Here is a 24,954-nt window from a genome sequence, read left to right on the forward strand (position 1 = left end):
TAAACAACTTATGTTTAAACAGTTTTCAAAGCTGTGTTTGAGTGATGCGCTTGCGTAGTGGTAAATTTTACACAACAAAACCAGAAGCAGACGTAAGACTATTTTTTCTCTCCAGATACGAAGAGCAAAAGTGGATAGACTTGGTCTTTAAGAACATTAACCGATTTACTAAAGATGGATTGTTGCCTCCGGTCTCGCATAATGGCAGAGCATCCAAAAAAACCGTTGTACAAGTTCACGACCACAGAATTGGAATATTTTAGCCTAGCCTACGTAAGAAAATTTGTAGACCCAATTGAACTTCTCCGTTCATGGTCTATACTACCCAGAAAATTTTGCCAGGATTTTGAAGTTCAAACTCGTCTCCCATGTTTCGTTCATTTCAATCGTCCTGAGTGGAGAACAGAGTTAGAAGGATTCGCCCCAGCTCAATCCAGTTGTCATTTGTGTAAACTTGCACTTCAAAATATAAATTGCAACATGTAATAGTTATTGAATAAAGTACTATTTTTTTAATAAGGTTTTTTATTAATAAAACAAAATGTAAAAAAAAATTTATTTCATTATAAAAGTATCATAAAGTTGAAATACATTACTTAAAGCACAAACACTTCCACTGTTTGAATGATATGGACATCTTGGCTCCATTTTCTGCAGAGCTGGTTGTTCATCAAACTCCAAAACTGGGGATAGACTATACTTTTTGATGTACTGTGACTTTTCTCGCCCCTTAACATAAACCGCATTAACGCCTTTTGTCAAATGTTGGATAATATTATGGAACTGGTGTACTGGTGTAAATCCATGATTCCAGTTCAATCCATGATGGTTATTCATCAACCAAACAGCTTGATTATAATATTCAGAACCCAATAATCGTATCGGATATGGTGGTTTAAAAAAAAAATGACTAATTTTTTGACCATCATAACTTGCAAACTCTTTCACGATAAACTTATTTTTTTCGGTAATAAAACCTTGGACATCTACTATTAAGCACATGATTACAGACTGAGTTTGTGTAGTGCATAATTTATATTTTTAAAAGAATTTTCAGTCATGCGCATGTGAGAGTTTCGCATATATTGCCATAATTAGCACCTGACCCTTATACAGTCCTCATACGGGAAGTCTTTCATTAGATACAATTTTACAACACCTGTACCTGCTCTTTGCATACAGCTGCTCCCTATTTAAAATAAACTCCCTAATTTTCAGGTGCTCATTAATTTGCATACAGGTGCTCCCTAATTTGCATTCACCTGTTTTGTATAATATAAATATTTTACAATTGTTTCACAATTTTTGTTAGAGGGTTATATGTGAATTCTTTCTCGTGAAGTATTAGACAATAGGCTGAGATATCAGAGGTTGTTGGTTCATCTGTCTCAAAGTCTATACGAAGCACAACAGATCCGGATTGAATTACTTCTTTTTGACGAGAGCAGTCAATGTGTATAAGTGGAGCAATTGTTTTAAAGTCAATTGGATTAAATATGGGTTGGTTTAAGGTCATGTGATAATAACTCTCCTGGAAATTGGCAAACATTTCATATAGTTTGGCAAACCTATTAGTCTTAAAATCTAGTTGAAGATCATTATAGGGATACCTTTCAGAATTTAAAAACACTTTAATATTCTTTAAAGTGCAATGATCAAATTTACTCATATCTTTTGTTAATTTTGATTTTCTGTTATTTTGAAAAGCAACAACAATGTGTCGTGGAGTTTCTATTTTGGTACTAGTCCGCACTGACCATGTGTGACGTGTAGAGTTATTTAGGGCTGGATATTCAATCATTTGCCAACTTCGAAATTTAATAGGTAGTTCTTGGTTTGTACGTGAAATTTTGTTTAGTCGCAACTGTTCTCGAATACTAGGAGTTACATGTGGTACCTCCCAATATAATTTAGTAATGTCAATTTTTGGACGCTCAGTCTCATCTTCGCTTACTACTGCATCAATATCATCATTTGATCGAATAAGTATCAATTCTTGTTTCATGTTCATAATAATTTTTCTGAAATCTTCAAAGAATCCGGATAATAATCTTAAAGGTATACACACATTAAAGTTTCCATTTGAATCCACCAAAACATTGTTTTTAGGGACTTCACTATTATTTTCCATTCTACTCATTTTTGGAAACCAACCAGCATTTTCCAATAGCAAGCTTTGATTTTCGTTAAGGCTAAGATAGTTTTTAATACTTGATACTAATCCTACATCACGTACTGAGTCAATTATTACCCCATTTAATTCAAAACGTAGTTCACGAAACAAGTAAGCTATACTATTATTAATAAATTTTATTTTGGTTGGTGTTTTATTATCATGTGTGGCTAATTTGCCCTTAATATAGAGAAAACTATTTGCTGGAAACGTCAAACTATTCAAATCTTGTACTGAAATACGAATTTCATCATTGTATCCCAATTTTCCAGGAATGTAGGGTTGATAAGTGTGGAACTGATAATCTTCAATAGTGTTATCATTAAAAGGTTGACCAGTAACGTGAAGAATTTCCATTATACGAAGACTTTAAATCCTAACGATTGAAGAAAGCGACGATTAGATGGGGTTATTTGTTTAAAAGGTAATCTCCTTTTATATGATTTTGGTAGAGATGGAGTTATTTTTTTAGAAGGTAATCTCTTTATATATGTTTTTGGTTCGCGAGAAAAAACTAAAACCATTATATACGTTTTCTAAGATGTAGATTTACAGTAACCTCCTCCCCTCCAAAGTCAACAAGTTTACCTGCTTGGTTGATAATTTTTACTGTAAGGTTAGAGATTGTTTTAATACTCACTGGATAATACAAAATATTTTGGGGTACCTCAACTATTTTATACCCAGTTGGTACGGTTGGGAAGAACTGATGGATAATGTGAACTGGATTTCCGTTTAAATAGGATCCTGATGCTATGTTACAGTTAATACATAATGCGTTTGCACATCACATTTTTATGGGATAAAAATTTGATCCAATCGGTTTGACTGAATAAGACACAATCATGTTTGTATCCACTGATAATAACACTTGGTTCAAAGTTAAATTCGTGGGCTAAACAGATGGACACATATTTGGTATTTGATGGGTTTAAGCAAAATCGACGTTCACTTAAAAACACGTTAGACATCTGCACTTTACCACTCATTGTTAAAAACTAAATAACACACACAATACAAGACTTCTTATACCCCTTTACATGTGTTCACATATCTAGGGTGGGAGGTGTACGCAAATTAGCGAGCACATGCAAAGCTGTATGCAAATTAGCAGCACCTGTGTGCAAATTATGGACAGGTGTATGCAAATTAGGGAGCACATTCAAATTAAGGACAGGTGTATGCAAATTAGGGCAGGTGTATGATAATTAGGGAGCACATTCAAATTAGGGACAGGTGTATGCAAATTAGGGACAGCTGTATGCAAATTAGGGCAGGTGTATGCAAATTAGGGACAGCTGTATGCAAATTAGGGCAGGTGTATGCAAATTAGGGACAGCTGTATGCAGGTGCTCCGTGCTCCTCTGCTCCTACGCTATTTCCTCCCTACTTTCAATAATCAATTCCTCGAGAAATCCACGAATTCCCTCACCTAGTTCGATCGTTTGAATTCGATACAACGCAACACAACAGCGATATGTGTTTTTACATCGGAATCAGAAACTTAAATTAGGTTTCTGGAATAGGTTTCCAACCTATTACCAAAAGAAGACTATTCTATACCATCCCTAGTTTTAATATTAACTTCTTTATTAAATTGCTTAATATGTAGCATTTGTAAATTTCTTCAAATCCCCTCGTATATGTATTAAATGGAATCCCCTTATATATGCATTATAATAACGAAGAATTTTTTCCACGTTTCATAGTTCGTATCTTTCAATTTAAGACCCAAATAATATTTCGTTCTTTTCACGTCGCCAAGTCGATAATAAATCATTTTATTGTTTGTTTATGTCACAGGCGCAAATTCTTCGATATTTCTTTGTTTAAACCGCCCGATATTGCGTTTTCAAATTAATAATTTACGTCTTAATTTCCGTTGTGTTTTGTTTATACTCAAAGTGCTTTGTTTATTCTAACTTATGCGATCAATTTTTAAAGATAAGTTCATGACTCTCAGTGGAGCCGCTGTCAGAGACAGTGGTTTCGGTGTTGGTCCGAATTTTCATCTAGTTCGTAATGGTTTTTCCTTATTGTTTCTTTTATCGAAATTAGTGAAGTTTTTTAGTATGTAGCAGTTCAATGTGTAGTTACAGAGGTCAGCCAATTTGTTTAAAATAAGTGGAATTTTACTCTTATGTAATATGTCAGATTTAGAAGAGTAACCACTTGTTTCGATGTTCTAAAGATTTGTGTGAACATCTGAAAAGTAAATACGATGGTTCCCGTTAACAAGATGTGCATAAGTGCCCCCCTTCAACCTCGTTTTATTCCTGGAGCAGTTTTGTATTTGAATGTGCAAGTTTCAACTTTCAACCTCAAATAGATCCAGTTTTTCTTTGATCGTGTCCAGATAGTTCCCAGAAATATTAGTAATGTCCAGTATCCCGTTTAATCCCAAAATTTTATGTGAATTAAAGGTAACATTTTGTGTTTAATTTCTATAGTAAGATAGACCTTTTCTTTTAAATAACAATAATTGCTTTCATAACAATTTAAATAAGATAATATGTATTTTATATTGTAAATCAAGGCGTGGTTATGCTGTCAATCGATTTGTTCTTTGTCATCAAAATTGAATGTTGACATATGACAGCTAGCTTTAATTTGTTTTGTTGTGACATATTTTTGTTTCTGGAGAAATGGCCAAACCTGTAAGTTTTTCTTTGTATTTTTGTATTTTGCGATTATTGTTGTATCATTTTTGCACTGTCTATTTTGTAACTGTTTGTGATGACACAAAAATAAATGTTAAATTTTGTTTCTTAACATTTTGTTTATTTTTTTAACTAACCTTTTTATGAGTTTAATTTGAAAAAGATATGAAAAAGACAGTCAAGATTTGATTTCACGTACAAAGCGTCTATGTATATGTTTATACGTATTTCGCTTTAATAAAGCTCATCAGAACAGCTATTCGTAGCCGTTCTCAACGTGAAAAATAAATCTTTCCTGTCTTTAAGAAGCAACAATAAAATGGCTTCGAAACGGACGCAATAGCGACATCTGATATTAAATCCGTAAAATAGTTTCGAAACACAAACACATTTTATTGTTGCTTCTTAAAGACAGGAAATATTTATTTTTCACGTTGAGAACGGCTACGAATAGCTGTTCTGATGAGCTTTATTAAAGCGAAATACGTATAAACAGATACATAGACTGTCTTTTTCATTTTATTCAGATCTACTCTGTATGAGTACAAGAAACCAATTCGCTAAAGATTTCTGCTTAGTTGAGGATACATGTCGTGGAATGCAAATTTTAGATTCCCCATGTCTCTATTAACATCTTTATCAACGTCTGCTATTCCTTGCAATTTTTAGAAGGCTCAGATTAAGGCAGAAATCTGAATTGTGTTTCGAAACTATTTTACGGATGAAAAAGATATGTTTTGGCTTTCTGATAATTATTTCGAAAGTTACAACTAGCTGTTGTAATGGTTATAATTAGGCACCTCGAAGTGGCGCTCTTTCTAAATTACTAGAGGTGTTTCCTGTTTCTTGTTGTTTTGTTTATCCCAATAGATTCATGACCTTTTTTTTATATTTTTGTAGTTGCCCCAATTTGACCCCATGTCATTTACTTATCCACGACCCCAGCTCTCCTAACAAACCCTGAGTGCCGTTCGCACAAGTAGCGTTTATTTTGCTTGCCCTATCTTCGCCCCCATAATTTCTGTCCCCAATTTTTTACCCCTAATAGTACTACCTCATGTGGTAGGCAAAATAATTTCGTTACAAAAATAATTCCCTCACTCATGAGTTTTTTTTCCAGTGTGCACTTTCAAATGCGCTTTCAAATTACCTGCTTGACTAAACTGCTTAAAACATATTTCACACTTGTAAGGCGTTTCCCCAGTGTGCACTCTCAAATGTGTTTTCAAATGATGTACTAAACTAAACTGCTTAAAACAAATTTCACACTTATAAGGCTTTTTTCCAGTGTGTGTTTTCAAATGTCTTTTTAAATTTTTTGCTTTACTAAATTGTTTAAGACAAATCTCACACTCATAAGGTTTTTCTCCAGTGTGCAAACTCATATGCCGCTTTAAATTGGTTGACTGAGAAAACTGCTTAAAACATATTTTACATTTGTAAGGCGTTTCCCCAGTGTGCACTCTCATATGGCTTTTCAACTGACCTGCTTGACTAAACTGCTTAAAACATATTTCACACTTGTAAGGCGTTTCCCCAGTGTGCACTCTCACATGTCTTTTCAAATTATATACTAAACTAAACTGCTTAAAACAAATTTCACACTTATAAGGCTTTTCTCCAGTGTGCAAACTCATATGCAGCTTTAAACTGATTGACTGAGAAAACTGCTTAAAACATATTTTACATTTGTAAGGCGTTTCCCCAGTGTGCACTCTCATATGGCTTTTCAAATGACCTGCTTGACTAAACTGCTTAAAACATATTTCACACTTATAAGGCGTTTCCCCAGTGTGCACTCTCAAATGTGTTTTCAAATGATGTACTAAACTAAACTGCTTAAAACATATTTCACACTTGTAAGGCGTTTCCCCAGTGTGCACTCTCACATGTCTTTTCAAATGATGTACTAAACTAAACTGCTTAAAACAAATTTCACACTTATAAGGCTTTTCTCCAGTGTGCAAACTCATATGCAGCTTTAAACTGATTGACTGAGAAAACTGCTTAAAACATATTTTACATTTGTAAGGCGTTTCCCCAGTGTGCACTCTCATATGGCTTTTCAAATTATCTTCTTGACTAAACTGCTTAAAACATATTTCACACTTGTAAGGCGTTTCCCCAGTGTGCACTCTCATATGGCTTTTCAACTGACCTGCTTGACTAAACTGCTTAAAACATATTTCACACTTGTAAGGCGTTTCCCCAGTGTGCACTCTCACATGTCTTTTCAAATGATGTACTAAACTAAACTGCTTAAAACAAATTTCACACTTGTATGGCTTTTCTCCAGTGTGTACTCTCGAATGTGATTTCCAATGACTTGCTTGGCTAAACTGTTTAGAACAAATTTTGCACTTGTATGATCTTTGTCCAATCACAATTTTCATATTTTGATGTAATGTTTTTACTTCATCATTTTGACTCATATAATTTCCTTCATAAGATGAATGTTCAATTAATGTCTCCATAATTTCCATTTTGTTTTCCTCTTGGAGATAAGCTAAAATACAAACTGACTATAACATAAATATTTGGATATAACAGAAAATATATTTAAAAATAATGCTGTAGAAATGAAAAAAAAAAAAACGATATACGATAAAATGCGTTAGGCTTTCACGGCCATCGTCTAACTTGTTAAACTGTTTGTTCGGGCTGTTAGGCCGTTGTCTTCTGAGAAGCTTACAAGCGAAGCAGTAACATCTCCAGAAGATGCCAACCCCTAGTGTTGGCGAAACGTCGAGAACTAATCTCAGAAGACAACGGCCTCACAGCCCGAATAAACAGTTTAACAAGTTAGATATACGATAATCAAATTTTAATTGAAGCATAATCAAATTTAAGACAGTAGAAGTAAATGATATAAATATTTTAGAAGCTTGTTTTTCTGTCTGTGAATACCAAAAAACCAATTTATAACCAATAAACCTATAGGTTTACCCCTAGTAGGGCCAAGCCGTGCCGGCGTGCGTTGGGGGCGGCAAAATTTACCCAAAAATATAAATACCAAAAAAATAAAATCAAAAGGCCAAGCAAGCAAGTGCAAAAAATACCTGGCCAAAAAGTTGCTATTAAGAAGGTAGCTCGGCCTTTCCCATATACATTTTTTTTATTTTTATTTATTTATTAACGGGATACCACCCAATTTAATATATACACAAAGTATTACAAGTATTATCTAGTGATACAATAATTATAAAGATATAGTAAATATGTATGAAAAGAATTGGCGATGCAGCTATATAGAAAAAAAAAACAAATATTAAAATTATATAAAGCACATAGCAAATATAAATCACATAAAATTACAACATTTTTTTAAACACATTCTACAGACATTTTCCGAAGCGCACAGCAACAAATCAAAGTCTATTCTATTTCCATTTAGAATGATTCTACTCAGTGGAGAATGCCTACCAAAGTTAGAGCGATGAAATTTAATTGCAAAATTATGAGATGTTCTAGTAACTCTAGAGGGAACATTAAAGTCAATTAGAGACAGTAGATCATTGCAATTAATTTTAGAATTTAGTAGTTTATGAAGAAACAAAACATCAGCATACATCCGTCTGGAAGATAACCTAGGAAGGTTTAATGTATTTCTAATTTCTGAGTAGGAATGGTCGCTTAAAGGTTTGTGCAATTTAAAACTTAAGTACCTAATGAATTTATTTTGGACTTTTTCAAGCTTGGCTATATGGACTTCATAAGTGGGTGACCAAACGACTGAGCAATACTCAAGAACAGATCTAACTAGGGAAATGTAAATCAGTCTGATGAAATTAATGTTATGCAAACATCTAGAGGTTCTAATAATGAAGCCTAACATTTTAAATGCCTAGTTATTCACATAATCAAAATGAGCGCAAAAATTTAGTTTGGAATCTAATTGAACACCTAGATCTCTTACAGTTGAGACAGCCTTCAGTGGTTCTTCAGCTAATTTGTAATTATAAGAGAGGTTGTTAATTCTTCTACAGAAACTAATAAAGTGACATTTTCCAACATTAATGCTCATTTGGTTCCAATTGCACCAGGCCATAATTTTGTTAATATCAATTTGGAGTTTTTCACAATCTGAGACGTCTTCGATAATTCTATAGATTTTTAAATCATCAGCAAATAGCAAAAATTTAGAGTTAATTTGAGATTTAATGTCATTAACAAATATATTAAAAAGGAAAGGCCCTAAGTGGCTTCCTTGTGGAACACCAGATGTTACGGAAATCTCACTAGATTGAAAGTGTTTAATTTTAACAAGTTGTATTCTGCTAGTTAGGTAACTACATAACCAGTTATACAGATTGCCTGTAAATCCAATAGTTTTAAGCTTGTTACACAACAATTTATGATTCACAGTGTCAAATGCTTTGGAGAAATCTGTATAAATAGCATCCACCTGTAGTCTCCTTTCCAAAGCATCAGATATGTATTGCGTGAAAAGTAAAAGATTTGTCGAAGTTGATCTACCTGAAAGAAAACCATGTTGCTCTTCAATTAGTACATTGCATAAAGGTGTTTTAATAGAGTCACATATTATACTCTCTAGTATTTTAGGAATAGAAGAAAGAATGCTTATTGGTCTGTAGTTAGCTATGTTACTCCTGTCACCTGATTTATGAATAGGAACAATAAAACTAGATTTCCACAAACTTGGACAAATACCTGAATCAAGTGAATGAGAAAACAGAAAATATAAGAGATGGGTTAAATTACATCTACATTTTTTTAATAGTATGGGTGGAATTCCATCTGGCCCAGAGCCCTTATAAATGTCTAAATTGGCTAATTTTTCAAATATGATTTCAATAGGTACATTACAAGAATTTAGACTCACTGTTTTCTCATACTCTAAGATGGGCTGTATTAAATCATCATCATTTGCTCTGTAAATATTTTGAAAGCATTGCGCAAAGCTATTAACGATATCCGCACCATTATTAAGCATTGTGTTTCCAAAAAACATTGTGTTTGGTAGACCATTACTTTTGCGTTTGCTGTTAACAAAATTCCAAAAGTGCTTTACGTTTGAACTAATTCTAGATTCAGTTTGACTTATATAAATTTCATGACATGACCTGCTTAGTTCTTTGCATTTGCTTCTCAAGGAAGAGAAAAGTAGATAATCGTCGCAAGAATTTGTTTGTTTATATATCTTATGAGCAATTTTTTTCCTAAATATTAATGATTTTAGGTCATTAGTCATCCAACGAGGAAATTTGGGATTTTTTAATCTTGTACGTGGTATTGAACAATTGACACCAAACTGCAATATGGAGTAGAACAGTTCCGTGGCTTCGTTAATATCTCTGCAAATACCTAAAACGTTCTCCCAGGAGATACTAGCAAGATACATATTAAGAGCAACATAGTCTCCTCTCCTAAAATTGAAGGCAAAACTATTATATTGAAGCTCGGGCATATTATCTTTTATAGCTAAAGAAATTGATAACGCAGGATGATAACGATCACAAGGCAATAAATAATCGTTAGCAATTTCAACTGTTACATTTTCATTATCATTTGCAAAAACTAGGTCAAGTAAAACTCCGTTGCAATTTGTGATTTGATTGAGCTGAAATAGGTTATGAAATGCAAAAGTATCAACTAAGGAATCAGTAGCAGTGTTACTATTATTACTAAAGACACCTCTTTAGGTTTGTAGTCTCCTGTTAGAATGAACTTGTGTTCAGGAAAATTGTTACAGACAGATTCTATACTAATACAATGATTCTCATAGCATATTAAGGCTGAATTAGGCGGAAGATAAACTGTACCAAGTATATAGCATTGATTCAGAGTGCAAACTTCGACAAACAGTTCCTCCAAGTGAACATGTGGTTAATTACTATTTAACTGGGAATAAGCCACAATTAAAGGTTAAAATACGTTTATTGACGTTTCAATTTCCACTTCGGAAATCGTGGTAATAGAATAGACATTATATAATTAGAATAGACATTAGTATAATAAAAACAATAGTACCAAAATTGTGCGTAGCTGGCGCTGACCGATGCTATTACATGCAATGGCGGCGGCGTTAGAGAAATCCCCGATATTTTCGGGATTTCCCGAAAATTTTGATGATTTTTCTAAAAATGTAGAGGTTCGAGAACATTTTTTAGAATTCTGCGAAGTTAGCAACACTACTGTTCAAGGTTTAACTGACAAAAAAAATCTTAGATATTAATCCCAGAGCCTTTTTTGTCCCTTGTGCGGCACACAGCCTTAATTTAATCGTGAATGATGCAGCAAAAAGCCCGCTTGAAGTTACCAATTTTTTCAGTATTATTCAGGAACTATACCGGGTGGTGAACCGCCTAACGGGCCATAGAAAATTCAATGGGAAATTCTAAATTGTTGAATTCCTGCTTCTCTAATTATTTTACATTAAAAGTCATAAGAAACTATTTGTAGAGGACTGAAATATGTATTAAAAACAAATGTTAAAATTGTTCTACGAATTAAATGTATTAAAAAATTTTGTAAAAATATAATACACTTTTCAGGCCACCACGAGGTACAAGAATGTGTATGACATGTTGCGTTTGGTCATATTGATGATTCTAATATTTGACAATACAGTAAAACCTCGATATAACGGACCTCTATTTAACGGACTTCGGATATAACGTACAAAAAATCCGGTTAAATGTAAAAAAAATAAAAACATACTGTTAATATTACACATGCGTCTCATATATGTAATCAATATGGCATAAAAAAGAAAACTTTCGGACATAAAAAAACAAAAACAAAATAAATAAATTTGCAAAAAGGAAAAGACAGTCAAGATTTGATTTCACGTACAGGGCATCCGCTTGCGCATCCGCTTAAATAAATAAATAAATTTGCATTCATGTGTGATGTAGGAGAGCATAGCAACCTTAGAAATGGTACGGCCAACAACGTTCTAGTGGGATGCTGGTCCGAGCAGTCGAATTGAAATTTGCTGCAATTAAATTAGCAAATCATATGGACATATAAGAGCAAATGATGGATGGCTCTGGCGCTTTCGTAAAAGGCACGGAATCATGAATAAAAGAATTGACGGCGAAGCTTCAACTGCACCAAAAGAAGAAACAGAACCTTTTAGGCAAAAATTTGTAGCACATATAGCAAGTAAATAACGAAATGCAATTAGAATCTCAGATTTACAATGTTGACGAAACTGGTTTGTTATGGCGTACTTTGCCTGAAAGCGCACAAGCCTCCAAATATGAAAAATCGGATTCTGAAAGAAAAATCAGCAAGGACAGGATCCTGGCACTGCTTTCTGCTAACGCTGATGGATCGCATAGATTGACACCTGTAGTTGTTGGCAAATCTTTCATATTATAGCTCTAAGAAGGCATGGTTCACCTCAGATATTTTCAAAAATTGGTTTTTCAAAGAAATTGTACTTTCAGTGAAAAAATTTCAAGAGAAGAAATTGGGAATACCGTCAGAAGAGGTGAAATGTTTATTGCTTTTAGACAACGCTCCTGCTCACGACTCTGAAAATATTCTACGTTCAGAAGATGGAAACTTCAGGTGTGTATGTTTTAGCCAAAAAATACAACATCGCTTATTTAACCCATGGATCAGGGAATAATTTTAGCAGCAAAACGAATATATCGCAGAAAGTTTTTAGACGAAGTAATGGTTGTATTGTACGATGGAGATAATGCAGAAGATACAAGAGCGCAACGTACCTTGCAAAACTTAAGGTCTTACAATTTAAAATCAACAATTTTTAATTTTGCTGCAGCATGGGAGGAGGTAAAAGAGCAAACATTAAAAAACGGTTGGAAGAATTTGTTTGATGGCCAAGATGCAGACATAGATTAAGAAGGGTTCAAAGTTACTAATTTCTGTAGGACAATACATAATAATGCCGGAGAACATGTAGCTGAGGAAGATGTTTTACAATCGCTAGAAGTAGATGAAGGTGACCCTGGGTATAACATCATGACTGAAAGTGAAATAGCAGATGAAGTTATGAACCTTAAAAATGAGGACGGAAGTAAAGATAGCAAACAAGACGACAAAACAAGACTGTTAAAAATGAAGTTATCAGAGGTAAGATAGCATCTCGACGATCTAACAACATTTATTGATTAATCATCCAATAGTTAAACTGTTTTTAGGGAGTTGATCATAGAAAAACAGCAAACATGGAAAGTGCAAACGAAACTTGTTCAAAACGGGATTACCAACAGCAAGCGCGTCGATATCCACAGCAACGTCACTTCACGACGAATGTCCGAAGACAATTACTTAAATAGAATTTTGTTTGTATGTTGTATTTTTTATATATATCTAATTACAGTGTACATATATATTTTCAAAAAAAAGTATTTTGATTTATTTTAACCATATTTTTATATAACGGACTTTCGGCTTTAACGGACACCTCCTCCCCCCAAGTAGTCCGTTATATCGATATCGTATAGTCCTGTATTTGAATTGTCAATATTTTTATAAATACTACTACTAGTGTAGTGTTGTTTACAAAGCAATAAAATTGATGAAATGTATTCAGTTCATATGAACGGAATTTATTCCTTTTCAAAATTTGTAACGCCGTAGAATTATGAATATTAAACTGATCTGCAATGGTCCGAGAACTTACTCTAGGATTTTCTACAACTGCTGCATTTCTACAAACTCTACATTTATTTCATTTTGTTTTTCTAAATTTTTTGGTACCTCAGCAATATTGTTGGTACGGGTACAATTAGAAATCACGGTCCCATTAGTTACAAAATTTTGTAAAATCCTTTGAATTGTTGAATGACTTTGAATTGGTCTATTGGAATATCTTACGCTAAATAAAGAACTGACAATTCGCGCACTATTGCCTGAATAAAACGTTTTTATTATTGCTAGTTTCTCCTCAACTGAGTACATTTTTTAATCAACTTTATTGTTTTTTAAATAATAAATCACAAAATTAAAATTTTGGAAATTCAAATATTGTCAAATATTAGAAACACAAATATGACAACAAGTAGAACAATTTTAATATTTGTTTTTAATACATATTTCAGTACTCTACAAATAGTTTCTTATGACTTTTGATGTAAAATAATTAGGGAAGTAGGAATTCAACAATTCAGAATTTCCCATTGAATTTCCTATGGCCCGTTTGACGATTCACCACCCTGTATGTCTTTTTTTCGGCACCAACATATCGATGAAATATTCTTTTAAAAGAAGTGCCTAGAATAACGCTAAAACCGCTCTCTGATACCCGGTGGGAGAGTCGAATTGATGACGTAGAGAGTCTTAGGTATGAATTGGAAAAAGTTTATGATGCACTGTTCGCCCTTTATAATGATACATCTAGAGATAATGACACAAGGAATACTGCAAGTTCCCTGATTAGTAAAAAAAATCATTTAAATTTATATGTTCCTTAGTTGTTTGGTACAATATTTTATTAAAAATAAATGTAGTTAGTTGGCGAAGACAATACAACTCTGAACTATACAAAATATACCAGGATCCGGATATTATAACATTCATTAAAATAGGACGGCTGCGTTGGATAGGACATGTAGAGAGAATGGAAGAAGGCGAAATACCAAACAAAATATTCAAACAGATGCCAGTAGGAAAAAGAACAAGAGGAAGACCGAAACTGAGATACTTAGAACAAATAAAAAATGATATAACAACCTTCAAAATAAAAAACTGGAGAAAAAAAGCACGAAACAGATCAGAATGGAGAAGAATCCTGGAACAGGCTAAAACCCAAAAAGGGTTGTCGAGCCAGTGATGATGATGATGATGTAGTTAGCAAAATCTGACGTTATTTTAGCAGAAGCTGTACAAATGTTAAATGGAATTAAAATATTTTTAACAGACATGAGATCCGACAATGGGTTTATAAATTTGTTCAATGAAGCTAAAAAAATAGCTCAAGAAATAAATGCAGAAATTTTATTTCCTGCAGTTCAAACAGATCGACCAAGAAGAAAAAAAGACTTGTTATGAATATGAACATAAAGATGAGCCAATTCAATCTCCATAATTACATTTTAAAGTAAATTTGTATTTTTATATTCTTGATATTGCCATCTCAAAATTAGATGAGAGATTTTAAAATTTAGAAACACATGTTGAATCTTTTTGTTTTTTAAATAACTTAAGTGTCTTTTCTAAAGAGAAAATAATGAAATAATGTACCAATTTAAAAACTAAACTAACTGACCCGGAAACAAAAAATTTAGATATAAATGCAATAGATCTTTACAATGAGATTGATATATTGTCTATTTATATTACTAATAAAAATAATATGTCGGCCAAAGAAGTGTTAGCTTATCTCGTTGCTAACGAGTTAAAAGGAATATTTTCTAATTTATTTGTTGTGCTTAGAATATTTTTAACTATACCAGTCACTGTAGATCATGGGGAGCAATCATTTTCAAAACTTAAATTAATAAAAATCTACCCAAGATCTACCATGAGCCAATTCAGGCTTATAAATTTAGCTATAATAAGTATCGAGGAAGATATATATTTTAATTTAGACTAACCGAGTTAGGGAATTTGCACTTACAAAGACAAGAAAAGTCAATTTTAGTATTTAGATGTGTATACCTACCTAGTGTTATATTTCTTTTTTTCTTTATTTTACTTTATTTTTCGTAAAATAACCATGTAGATTTTTGTATTTTGGTTATACCAAATTATGTTTATGTACATATGTTGTATAAGGTCATATTTTATTATAGGTATGTATTTATTCGTTGACTTAATAAATATATTTTTATGATTTAAATGTTCAAAATTGTGTTTTTATTAATTTTCCCTAATTTGCGATGTTTTTTTATACACGTTTTCCAAAACTGCTGATGAGGCGACAAATTTTGTTTTTGCATCCAGGCGGCAAATTTGGTTCTTGCATCTGGGCGGCAAAACCTCAGGCTCGCCCCTGACCCCTAGGTATAAGAGATTAAACCAACTAAATTTTTTCGCATTTATACCGCACCAAACCTTTTTTAATCGATTCTCTATAATCTATTTTTTCAACTTCACATAATATGTTAATTTTAAAAATATGTATATTATATTTTTAAGTAAAACGGAAATTGTTATTAATAAATAAACAAATAATACTTTCCTGAATTGCTTCTGGTAAAATTTTTTAGATGTATCTCATCGAAATAAATACTTTCTCTATCTTAGTAATTTTTCGAAAAATACTTCTTTTTCAAGTTATTTTCAATTTTTAATTTTTTTTAAACGTCTTAATTAGTTATTTTTAGGATTTTTTTCTAAAAAAAAGTGAATTGCAGTTCTAAAAAAGCTTTATAACCTTTAAACATCCAAGTACAACTAACAATATTTTGACAAGGATAAACGGATTCTATCATGCTCAAAACATGGAACAAAATTTTCGAATAATATGCATTTTGAGCAATGTACAGCAGTACGGATATATGATTATAAGTGTGTACGGTCGCGCGGCTCTTAGAAATATTTATTTAAATTTAAAACTACATTTTTAGTACAATGGACCATATTAAAAGCACCAATAATTAGGTAATTGTTTTTTAGCAGTGTTTTTATGGATATTTTAAGTGTAATTGTTATGTTTACCTTATTGTGTATTAGCGTTGTCATTTTTCTTCTTCAAGATAGAAACCAATTATCCTTGTCAAAATATTCTTATTTATGTGTGAAGATTTAAAAAGATAATAAAGCTTTTTGTACAATTGTAATTCATTTGGTAGTTTTTTAGAAAAATCACTAATTAAAACAATTATTATTTGCAATTTTTTAAGAGTTCATATTAGATTGATTCCATTAACAATTCTAGATTCTGTACCAACCAACGGTTAAAAGTCTGTCTGGGAATCAAACAGTATTGATTTACTTAAAATTTAATATTTTCCTCGATATTTTATAATTAAAAAATGTAAAACAACATAACCCAACATAACTTAAAATCAGACTGGGAAGCTCACAATTTTTATTTGAAAAGATTCATAGTTTTCTTTACTACTTTACTACTTTTCTTACTTTATTAGATAATTTTATTATCAAAAATGTAAACAAATGATACTAAACCTAACCTAACCTAACCCTGGTAAAAAAGCAGTAATTTTCTGTTAAAAGTAGGTAAGAATAAAATTTGTTATAATTAAAAATCAAAATTTTTATTTTTCATAAGAAAACATATTTTGTATAACTCTGGCAACCAGTTGACAGATTGGGGTATTTCCCCCCACTTTTGGGGTAATTTTAAAGGGTCTGGGGGAATTTTTATAAGCTGAAATGGATGGGGGATTTTTTGGGGGAAAAATTGCGACGGATTTTAATCTGTGAATTAAAGTCACATTGGATGGAGAATATAGCCAAACGGAAGGCTAAGAAATTTGGGAATTATTGAGTTAATAAAAGAACAAATGGGATTCAGAACCTTGTCATCCCAATTCTACACATAATCAATGCCGTCCGATTTTCTAATATTGTTTTTTAAAATTTTATTTTATTTTTTATATTTAAGTGACATCACTTGTGACACCAGTTTTTATAAATAGTGAAGTAAACTTATTCTCATTGTTTTAGTACGAAAAATTATTCTAATTCATTGTTTTAGTATAAATAGTATAAAAAATTATAGTACAGTCTGTTCCAGTCTACAGTCTTTTCAAATTTATAAAAATTGTAATTATGCGACAAAATTTTACGTTTGGGGGAATTTGAACTTAAATTTGGGGGAATTTCAGTTTCTAAAAGGGGGACTTAGAAAATCACATCTGGCAACTCTAAGAATTACCATTCTTGACCATAAGAAACAGTTGTCATTTCTTGTTGTTTTATGGTAAATAATGGCAGTGGCTTTTAAAAATAAGAAATATTTTAAATGGAAATTAGATAAAAAAGAACATTTTCCAGAGAATAAAAATCATTGTACAATCATCAGTAAGTGAAGCAGAATTGATTTATATAAATTTCATCTCTACAGACATTGTTCCGTCTTACTACACAAGTACCAAAGCGGGGTAATATTTGGCATAAATATTGTATAAAAAGATTTATCTTTTTCTGCGCCATATTAGAAGCTCTTCTATATATAAGTAATATGAAAGTTACAGAAGAATCATTTGCAATTTGTTCAGATAGTAAAAGTGCTGTTATCAAAATAAAAAATATCCACCAGGTCAATAGTAATTATATTTTTACCAAAATAATTACTAAACTTCATTAACTACAATCTCAAAAGATTAATGTATCACTTGTTTGGATTAATGGGCATTGTGGAATAAAAGAAAATGAAGAAGTAGACGAAGAAGCTAAAATAGGAAGTAGAACAGGAGAATATTTAAAGTATAAATGTCCTCACAATGAAATTGCTTGCCACGTAAAGCCCATATTACTAACAGAATGGAGAGAAATGTATAGAAGCAGCCCAAAAGGAAAATTTTATAAAAACATAGTTACCGAGCCTCCTAGCCAATCTTGGTTCTCAAGACTGTCGGGAAGTAAGCGGTTTTTCTCTGTATTGTGCAGATTAAGGTTCAACCATGTTTTAACTCCGCAGTATAAATATAAAATAAAATTAAGTGATTCTCCTAATTGTACATGCGGAGAAGAAGGTACAACAGAGCACATGATATTAGGCTGTTCTAAAATAAGTAATGAAGTAAAAGTATTAAGTAAAGAAATAACCAAAATACCCAAAATCACCAAACCATATAACCTAACCCAATTATTAAGTTCAGAAGATTGTAATATTTATCAAATTTTGTATAAACATATTTTATGTATTAGATTAAGTTTATAGCCTATGTTTTTTTCCCTTCGTGCAAAGCCCTACGTCTATCCGAGGTCCACCTGTCTCGTCTAAATGCTCTGATCGACCCCTGAGCGTCAAATTGTATCCTAGTCTAATATCCCAAATTATATAAGATAAAAAGGTAGAAAAAAAAAACAAATAAATAAATATATGTGTGTATATATATGTATATATAAAAAAAGAAAAAAATAAAAAAAAAATAAAAAAAAACACAACAAAAGGAAATAATTCAAAACAAGCTGAATATGTTATAAGAGAAATAAAAATCTAAGGTATAATTGTAAAATTAGATATATAGGTAATATTTCTTTGTAAAATTAGAGCAGGACTATGATTGTATAGCAAACAAGAAGAAAGCAAGGGTCACTCCTTTAGAGCTTCCGAATAAAAAATACAAAATAATCCCATAAAGGTAAGATGGCGAATGGACAGAGACTCCGAAGCCAATAATGCACAATCACACACACACACACACACACACACACACACACACACACACACACACACCTATACACGTTTCGCAATATTTGTGGCATCACATACTATATCCTCAATTGTGGCAAATCGGTGTAAACATACCATGATACTGGCACCCGTCGTGCAGAGTGTTTATGGATAGGAATTGCTTTGATACACTCCATGGTTCTAATATTATCGACGAATATAATTGTGGCACCGGATTCCACAATTATTTTGTCATCAGAAACTGTGTGCAAAAGATGCCACAAATATATCCGTAACACATTTTCTGTGGTTGGGGGTTCCATAAGTATTGCTGTATATACAGTGTGTTTGAAAGCCATGTTGCCATATTTGTTATAGGAATAAGTTGGTGCTTTACCTTTTCTGTGATACGGATACTCTGTTGGCTACTATTATATTTTTTTATTTAGTGTACGATAGTGTTATAATATTTTAGAATAAGAAAATTAAAATTCATGCTACAATTTTACAGTAATTTTTCTAAAATAACATAAAAATTTTCATTATTTTTAAAAAATTACCAACTTTTTACAAGATTTTGCCAAAACACCAACATTGTGCTACATTTTAATTCAACTAGAAATTTTTAGTGAAATTTAACCAATATTTTATACACTTGTAATGCATAATTACTGTTTTGTTGCTACAAAACTTATTTTGCAAAGTAACTTTTAAATTTTGTTTTTGTTTGTTTTATTTTAAACAAACTTTGCTAGTTTGGTTTCTATTTTAGGTTTTTCAAAGAAAAAATTATTGGAAATAGATGTTACGAAGAGGTTATCTGAATGTAATCAAATACAACAAATAAGTCATAATCCTGAACAAACACCATTCAAAAATCCTATTTGTGCTAAAAATTTCCCTTTCAAAAATAATTTAAACAAACAAACGAAAGAACAGAGTGGGGAAGGACTTTACAAATGTGAAATGTGTTTTAAGCAGTTTACTGCAGCCTATAAACTGAAAAGACATTTGCAAACACACTCTGAAAAAAAGCTTTATACCTGTGAAATTTGTTTTAAGCAGTTTGGTAGAACAAATAGTTTAAAAATTCATTTGAGAGTGCACACTGGAGAAAAACCATATAAGTGTGAAATTTGTTTTATGGAGTTCACTGGAAAACAATTTGTGGATAGACATAAAGTGAGAATGCACACTGCAGAAAATCCTTACAAGTGTGAAATTTGTTTTAGGCAATTTTGTGAGTCACAAGCTTTGAAAAGGCATTTGACAGTTCACACTGGAAAAAAAGCTTACAAATGTGAAGTTTGTTTGATGCAATTTAGTGCAGCAACTAAATTGACGAAGCATAGGAGGGTGCACTCTGGACAAAAGCCTTACAAGTATGATACCATATATATATATGGGAGGAAGGACTGAAACCATATATATATATATATATATATATATATATATATATATATATATATATATATATATATATATATAAAGTAGTTAGGTATTATTGACTGACACGTTATGTAAAATAAAGTTTTATTTTGAGGTTGCAGTCATTAATAGGGCAGGAAAGTAAAACTCTTTGTTCTTTAATCAAGCTTTCGCAAAATTTATTTGCTTCTTCAGGATATGCTAAAATATGGTATCAGTAAATACAACGAAATTAGAACTAAATAGCATTGTATAAAACTAGTAAAAAAAACTTACAACATGAGGTTAATCCATTAAATTTTCAAATTTGCAAAACATTAAAACTTAACTTATTTTAAAATTTATACAGTTATGTAAGTACAATATTCCAATTTAATTTAATTTTGTAAAAATTCATTTTGACATTGATTGTTTGATTTATGTCAGAAAGACACTCGTTTCTGTTTATTATATTTTTTGTTGTTGATAACTAGCTCTTGATTGTTATTATGGTTACGTACAAAGTGGCACCATTTCTAAGAATTCTCTTTTATTTAATTGGTTTTCGCGTTTTAATATATTAGTGAAAAGATATATTCTCTTATAAAAGGGAATTCTTAGAAATGGTATGCATAAATAAATATCAATGCGTTAATAAAAAAACTGATATTGATAAACTAAGCAATATCTATAATTACATTCTGTCTTACGAAAATTAATACTATAATTTTCCAATATTAGATTTTCTGACTATAAATATTAGAATTTCAAAAAATTTAAATATTCATATTTGGCGCCACTTTGTACCTAACCATAATAACAATCAAGAGCTAGTTATCAACAACAAAAAATATAATAAACAGAAACGAGTGTCTTTCTGACATAAATCAAACAATCAATGTCAAAATGAATTTTTACAAAATTAAATTAAATTGGAATATTGTACTTACATAACTGTATAATTTTTAAAATAAGTTAAGTTTTAATGTTTTGCAAATTTGAAAATTTAATGGATTAACCTCATGTTGTAAGTTTTTTTTACTAGTTTTATACAATGCTATTTAGTTCTAATTTTGTTGTATTTACTGATACCATATTTTAGCATATCCTGAAGAAGCAAATAAATTTTGCGAAAGCTTGATTAAAGAACAAAGAGTTTTACTTTCCTGCCCTATTAATGACTGCAACCTCAAAATAAAACTTTATTTTACATAACGTGTCAGTCAATAATACCTAACTACTTTATATATATATATATATATATATATATATATATATATATATATATATATATATATATATATATATACCTATTATAAAGGATTTTTGAAATAAAAATTTTTCCTTATAACAAATTTCACACTTTTAATGTTTTTCTGCAGCATGAGATCTCATATGATCTTTCAAAGTACCTGCTCTAGTAAACTGCTTGAAACAAATTTAACACTTATAAGGCCTGTTCTCCTGTGTGCACTCTCAAATGCTTCTTCAAATTTCCTTTTTCAGTAAATCGCTTTAAACAAATATCACATCTGTAGGGCATTTCTCCAGTATGTATTCTTATATGCTTTTTCAAACAACCTGCTTGGTTAAACTGCTTAAAACAAATTTCACATTTGTAGACTTTTTTATAGTATGCACTCTCAAATGCTTTTCCAAATTTCCTGTTTCGCTAAAATGCATGAAGCAAATATCACACTTGTAAGGCTTTTGCTCATCATGACATCTCATATGATTTTTTAAAATACCTGCTCTAGTAAACTGCTTGAAACAAATTTAACACTTATAAGGCCTGTTCTCCTGTGTGCACTCTCAAATGCTTCACCAAATTTCCTTTTTCACTAAACTGCTTTAAACAAATATCACAACTAATCTACTAAACTAAGGCTAATCATAAGAGTGTGCACCTTTAAGTGCTTTTTCAAAGAACCTGCTTGAGTAAACTGCACAAAACAAGTTTCACACGTATAAGGCTTTTCTCCAGTGTGCACTCTCAAATGATTTTTTAAATTTCCTGTTTCACTAAATTGTATGAAACAAATATCATACTTGTAAGGCTTTTGTCCAGAGTGCACCCTCCTATGCTTCGTCAAATTAGTTGCTGCACTAAATTGCATCAAACAAACTTCACATTTGTAAGCTTTTTTTCCAGTGTGAACTGTCAAATGCCTTTTCAAAGCTTGTGACTCACAAAGTTGCCTAAAACAAATTTCACACTTGTAAGGATTTTCTGCAGTGTGCATTCTCACTTTATGTCTATCCACAAATTGTTTTCCAGTGAACTCCATAAAACAAATTTCACACTTATAAGGTTTTTCTCCAGTGTGCACTCTCAAATGAATTTTTAAACTATTTGTTCTACCAAATTGCTTAAAACAAATTTCACAGGTATAAAGCTTTTTTTCAGAGTGTGTTTGCAAATGTCTTTTCAGTTTATAGGCTGCAGTAAACTGCTTAAAACACATTTCACATTTGTAAAGTCCTTCCCCACTCTGTTCTTTCGTTTGTTTGTTTAAATTATTTTTGAAAGGGAAATTTTTAGCACAAATAGGATTTTTGAATGGTGTTTGTTCAGGATTATGACTTATTTGTTGTATTTGATTACATTCAGATAACCTCTTCGTAACATCTATTTCCAATAATTTTTTCTTTGAAAAACCTAAAATAGAAACCAAACTAGCAAAGTTTGTTTAAAATAAAACAAACAAAAACAAAATTTAAAAGTTACTTTGCAAAATAAGTTTTGTAGCAACAAAACAGTAATTATGCATTACAAGTGTATAAAATATTGGTTAAATTTCACTAAAAATTTCTAGTTGAATTAAAATGTAGCACAATGTTGGTGTTTTGGCAAAATCTTGTAAAAAGTTGGTAATTTTTTAAAAATAATGAAAATTTTTATGTTATTTTAGAAAAATTACTGTAAAATTGTAGCATGAATTTTAATTTTCTTAACTTTACATTTTTTTAAGAAACAGTTCTTTGAATTTCATTTTAAATGAAATCTCAGAGCTTAAAAATTACTTTCTCATGCAAAAAGTTATACAAGCAGGTAATACAACCTATTTGGTTAAGTAAGTTCTGAGTTGTAGCTGAAATGGCTTGTGATGTAAACATTCGTTTATTTAGTTGTAATGAAACTCACAAAAATGTTTTGTGATTGATCATCCTTTGTTTATTCATTTAATTTTACTATTAAGAAATATTTTCTGAGTTTGATGAGAAAATATGCATCAATAGTTATGATAGAAACAGTCAGCAGAAAGAGGAAAATGTATTGTAAAGTGACTAGGTATTAAATAAAAAAATTTTATTAAAATATACATCTGTATCATTTATCTCACCTGAGCAGTACTGATCTGGTTCATTCTTTAAATCTCCCAGATCAAGAGATGTGGATACCTCACTCTCTGTATATCTGGGGTCTTCTTCAACAAACTCTTCTTTAATTTCAGCTTTTACTGCAATAACTAATAAAAAATAGGTAATATATCAGATTGTGTAGGGTACTATTATTACTTGTCTTACCTATATTATCTTCTGGTTCATTCTTCAAGTCTCCTTCACTTGTTGATGTGGATAGCTGACTCTCTATATGTCTTTGGTCATATTCAAATTCAACAAACTTTTCTTTAATTTCACTCTTAAATTCCATAGCTAACAAGTAAACTTATTGCCTAACAAATCAACACCACGCAATGCTTAATGAAGTTGGAAGAGGGTAATGCAGTAGGTAATTTGGTATAATATATTCTGTCCACAGACAAAATTAAAACTGTCCCCAACTGCTCTTATGCAGAGTACATAGCCCTTTGTGGTATATCATCGAGTTAGAATCTATATTCTATTCTATTCTAACTCGATGTTTGTCGATGTAGTGTGGTGGGTGACCGGTGAATATTTAAATACTAATACTTGGACGATTTTCACATTTGGTGCAATTACCAAAAAAAAAAGAAAAAGTAAATAGTTTTAAAACAGTTTTTAAAATAAATAGTAAAAGTAAGAAGTAAGCAAGTAAGTTAAAAAGACATCTGTTGCAATCTGGCAACTGATGGTTTAACCAGAGAAAAACCCAACCTGTTATTCTAGGGTTTAACACAGAATACATACATGTTGAGTGATGTATTCTGTGGTTTAAGGTTTCTGACTCTACTGCCAAATCTATCTGCTAACTTATCATATACTATGAACTATCAAAGGGCAATAATTGCCAAAAAAAATTTCTAGGAATTAATTGCATTTAATATCACACAAAACAAATATAAATTCATTAATGTTTTACATAAGGTATAATAATCCATCAAATATTATAAATAAAAACGTACATTTTAAAAGCTGTATCTCTTTGTATTATTTGAAGCATATAACCACACATATAATTATAAGGACATGGCAACACTGCCAACGCAATATTTCGTTCTGTGAAACTTAATTGACAGTGACAGCTAATTTGAGGCTATCTTCAC

General features: G+C 31.3%; 2 protein-coding genes across 2 annotated transcripts; both read right to left on the reverse strand.

Annotated features, from left to right (window-relative positions):
* Positions 1 to 1,285: 1,285 nt before the first annotated feature.
* On the reverse strand, positions 1,286 to 2,530 carry LOC140442748 (uncharacterized). Its single transcript, XM_072533725.1, has one exon. The coding sequence runs from the start codon at positions 2,528 to 2,530 to the stop codon at positions 1,286 to 1,288; it is 1,245 nt and encodes a 414-aa protein (XP_072389826.1).
* Positions 2,531 to 5,924: 3,394 nt separating this feature from the next.
* Positions 5,925 to 24,628, reverse strand: LOC140443892 (uncharacterized). The gene is made up of 3 exons (XM_072535398.1): positions 24,014 to 24,628; positions 23,830 to 23,955; positions 5,925 to 7,339 (listed from the first exon to the last, which is right to left on the reverse strand). Exons 1-3 carry the CDS (start codon positions 24,138 to 24,140, stop codon positions 5,931 to 5,933), a joined length of 1,662 nt encoding a protein of 553 aa, XP_072391499.1. The 5' UTR covers positions 24,141 to 24,628; the 3' UTR covers positions 5,925 to 5,930.
* Between the last annotated feature and the right edge of the window lie 326 nt (positions 24,629 to 24,954).

This window comes from Diabrotica undecimpunctata, chromosome 1 (genome assembly GCF_040954645.1).
Source record: "Diabrotica undecimpunctata isolate CICGRU chromosome 1, icDiaUnde3, whole genome shotgun sequence".
Classification (NCBI taxonomy): domain Eukaryota; kingdom Metazoa; phylum Arthropoda; class Insecta; order Coleoptera; family Chrysomelidae; genus Diabrotica; species Diabrotica undecimpunctata.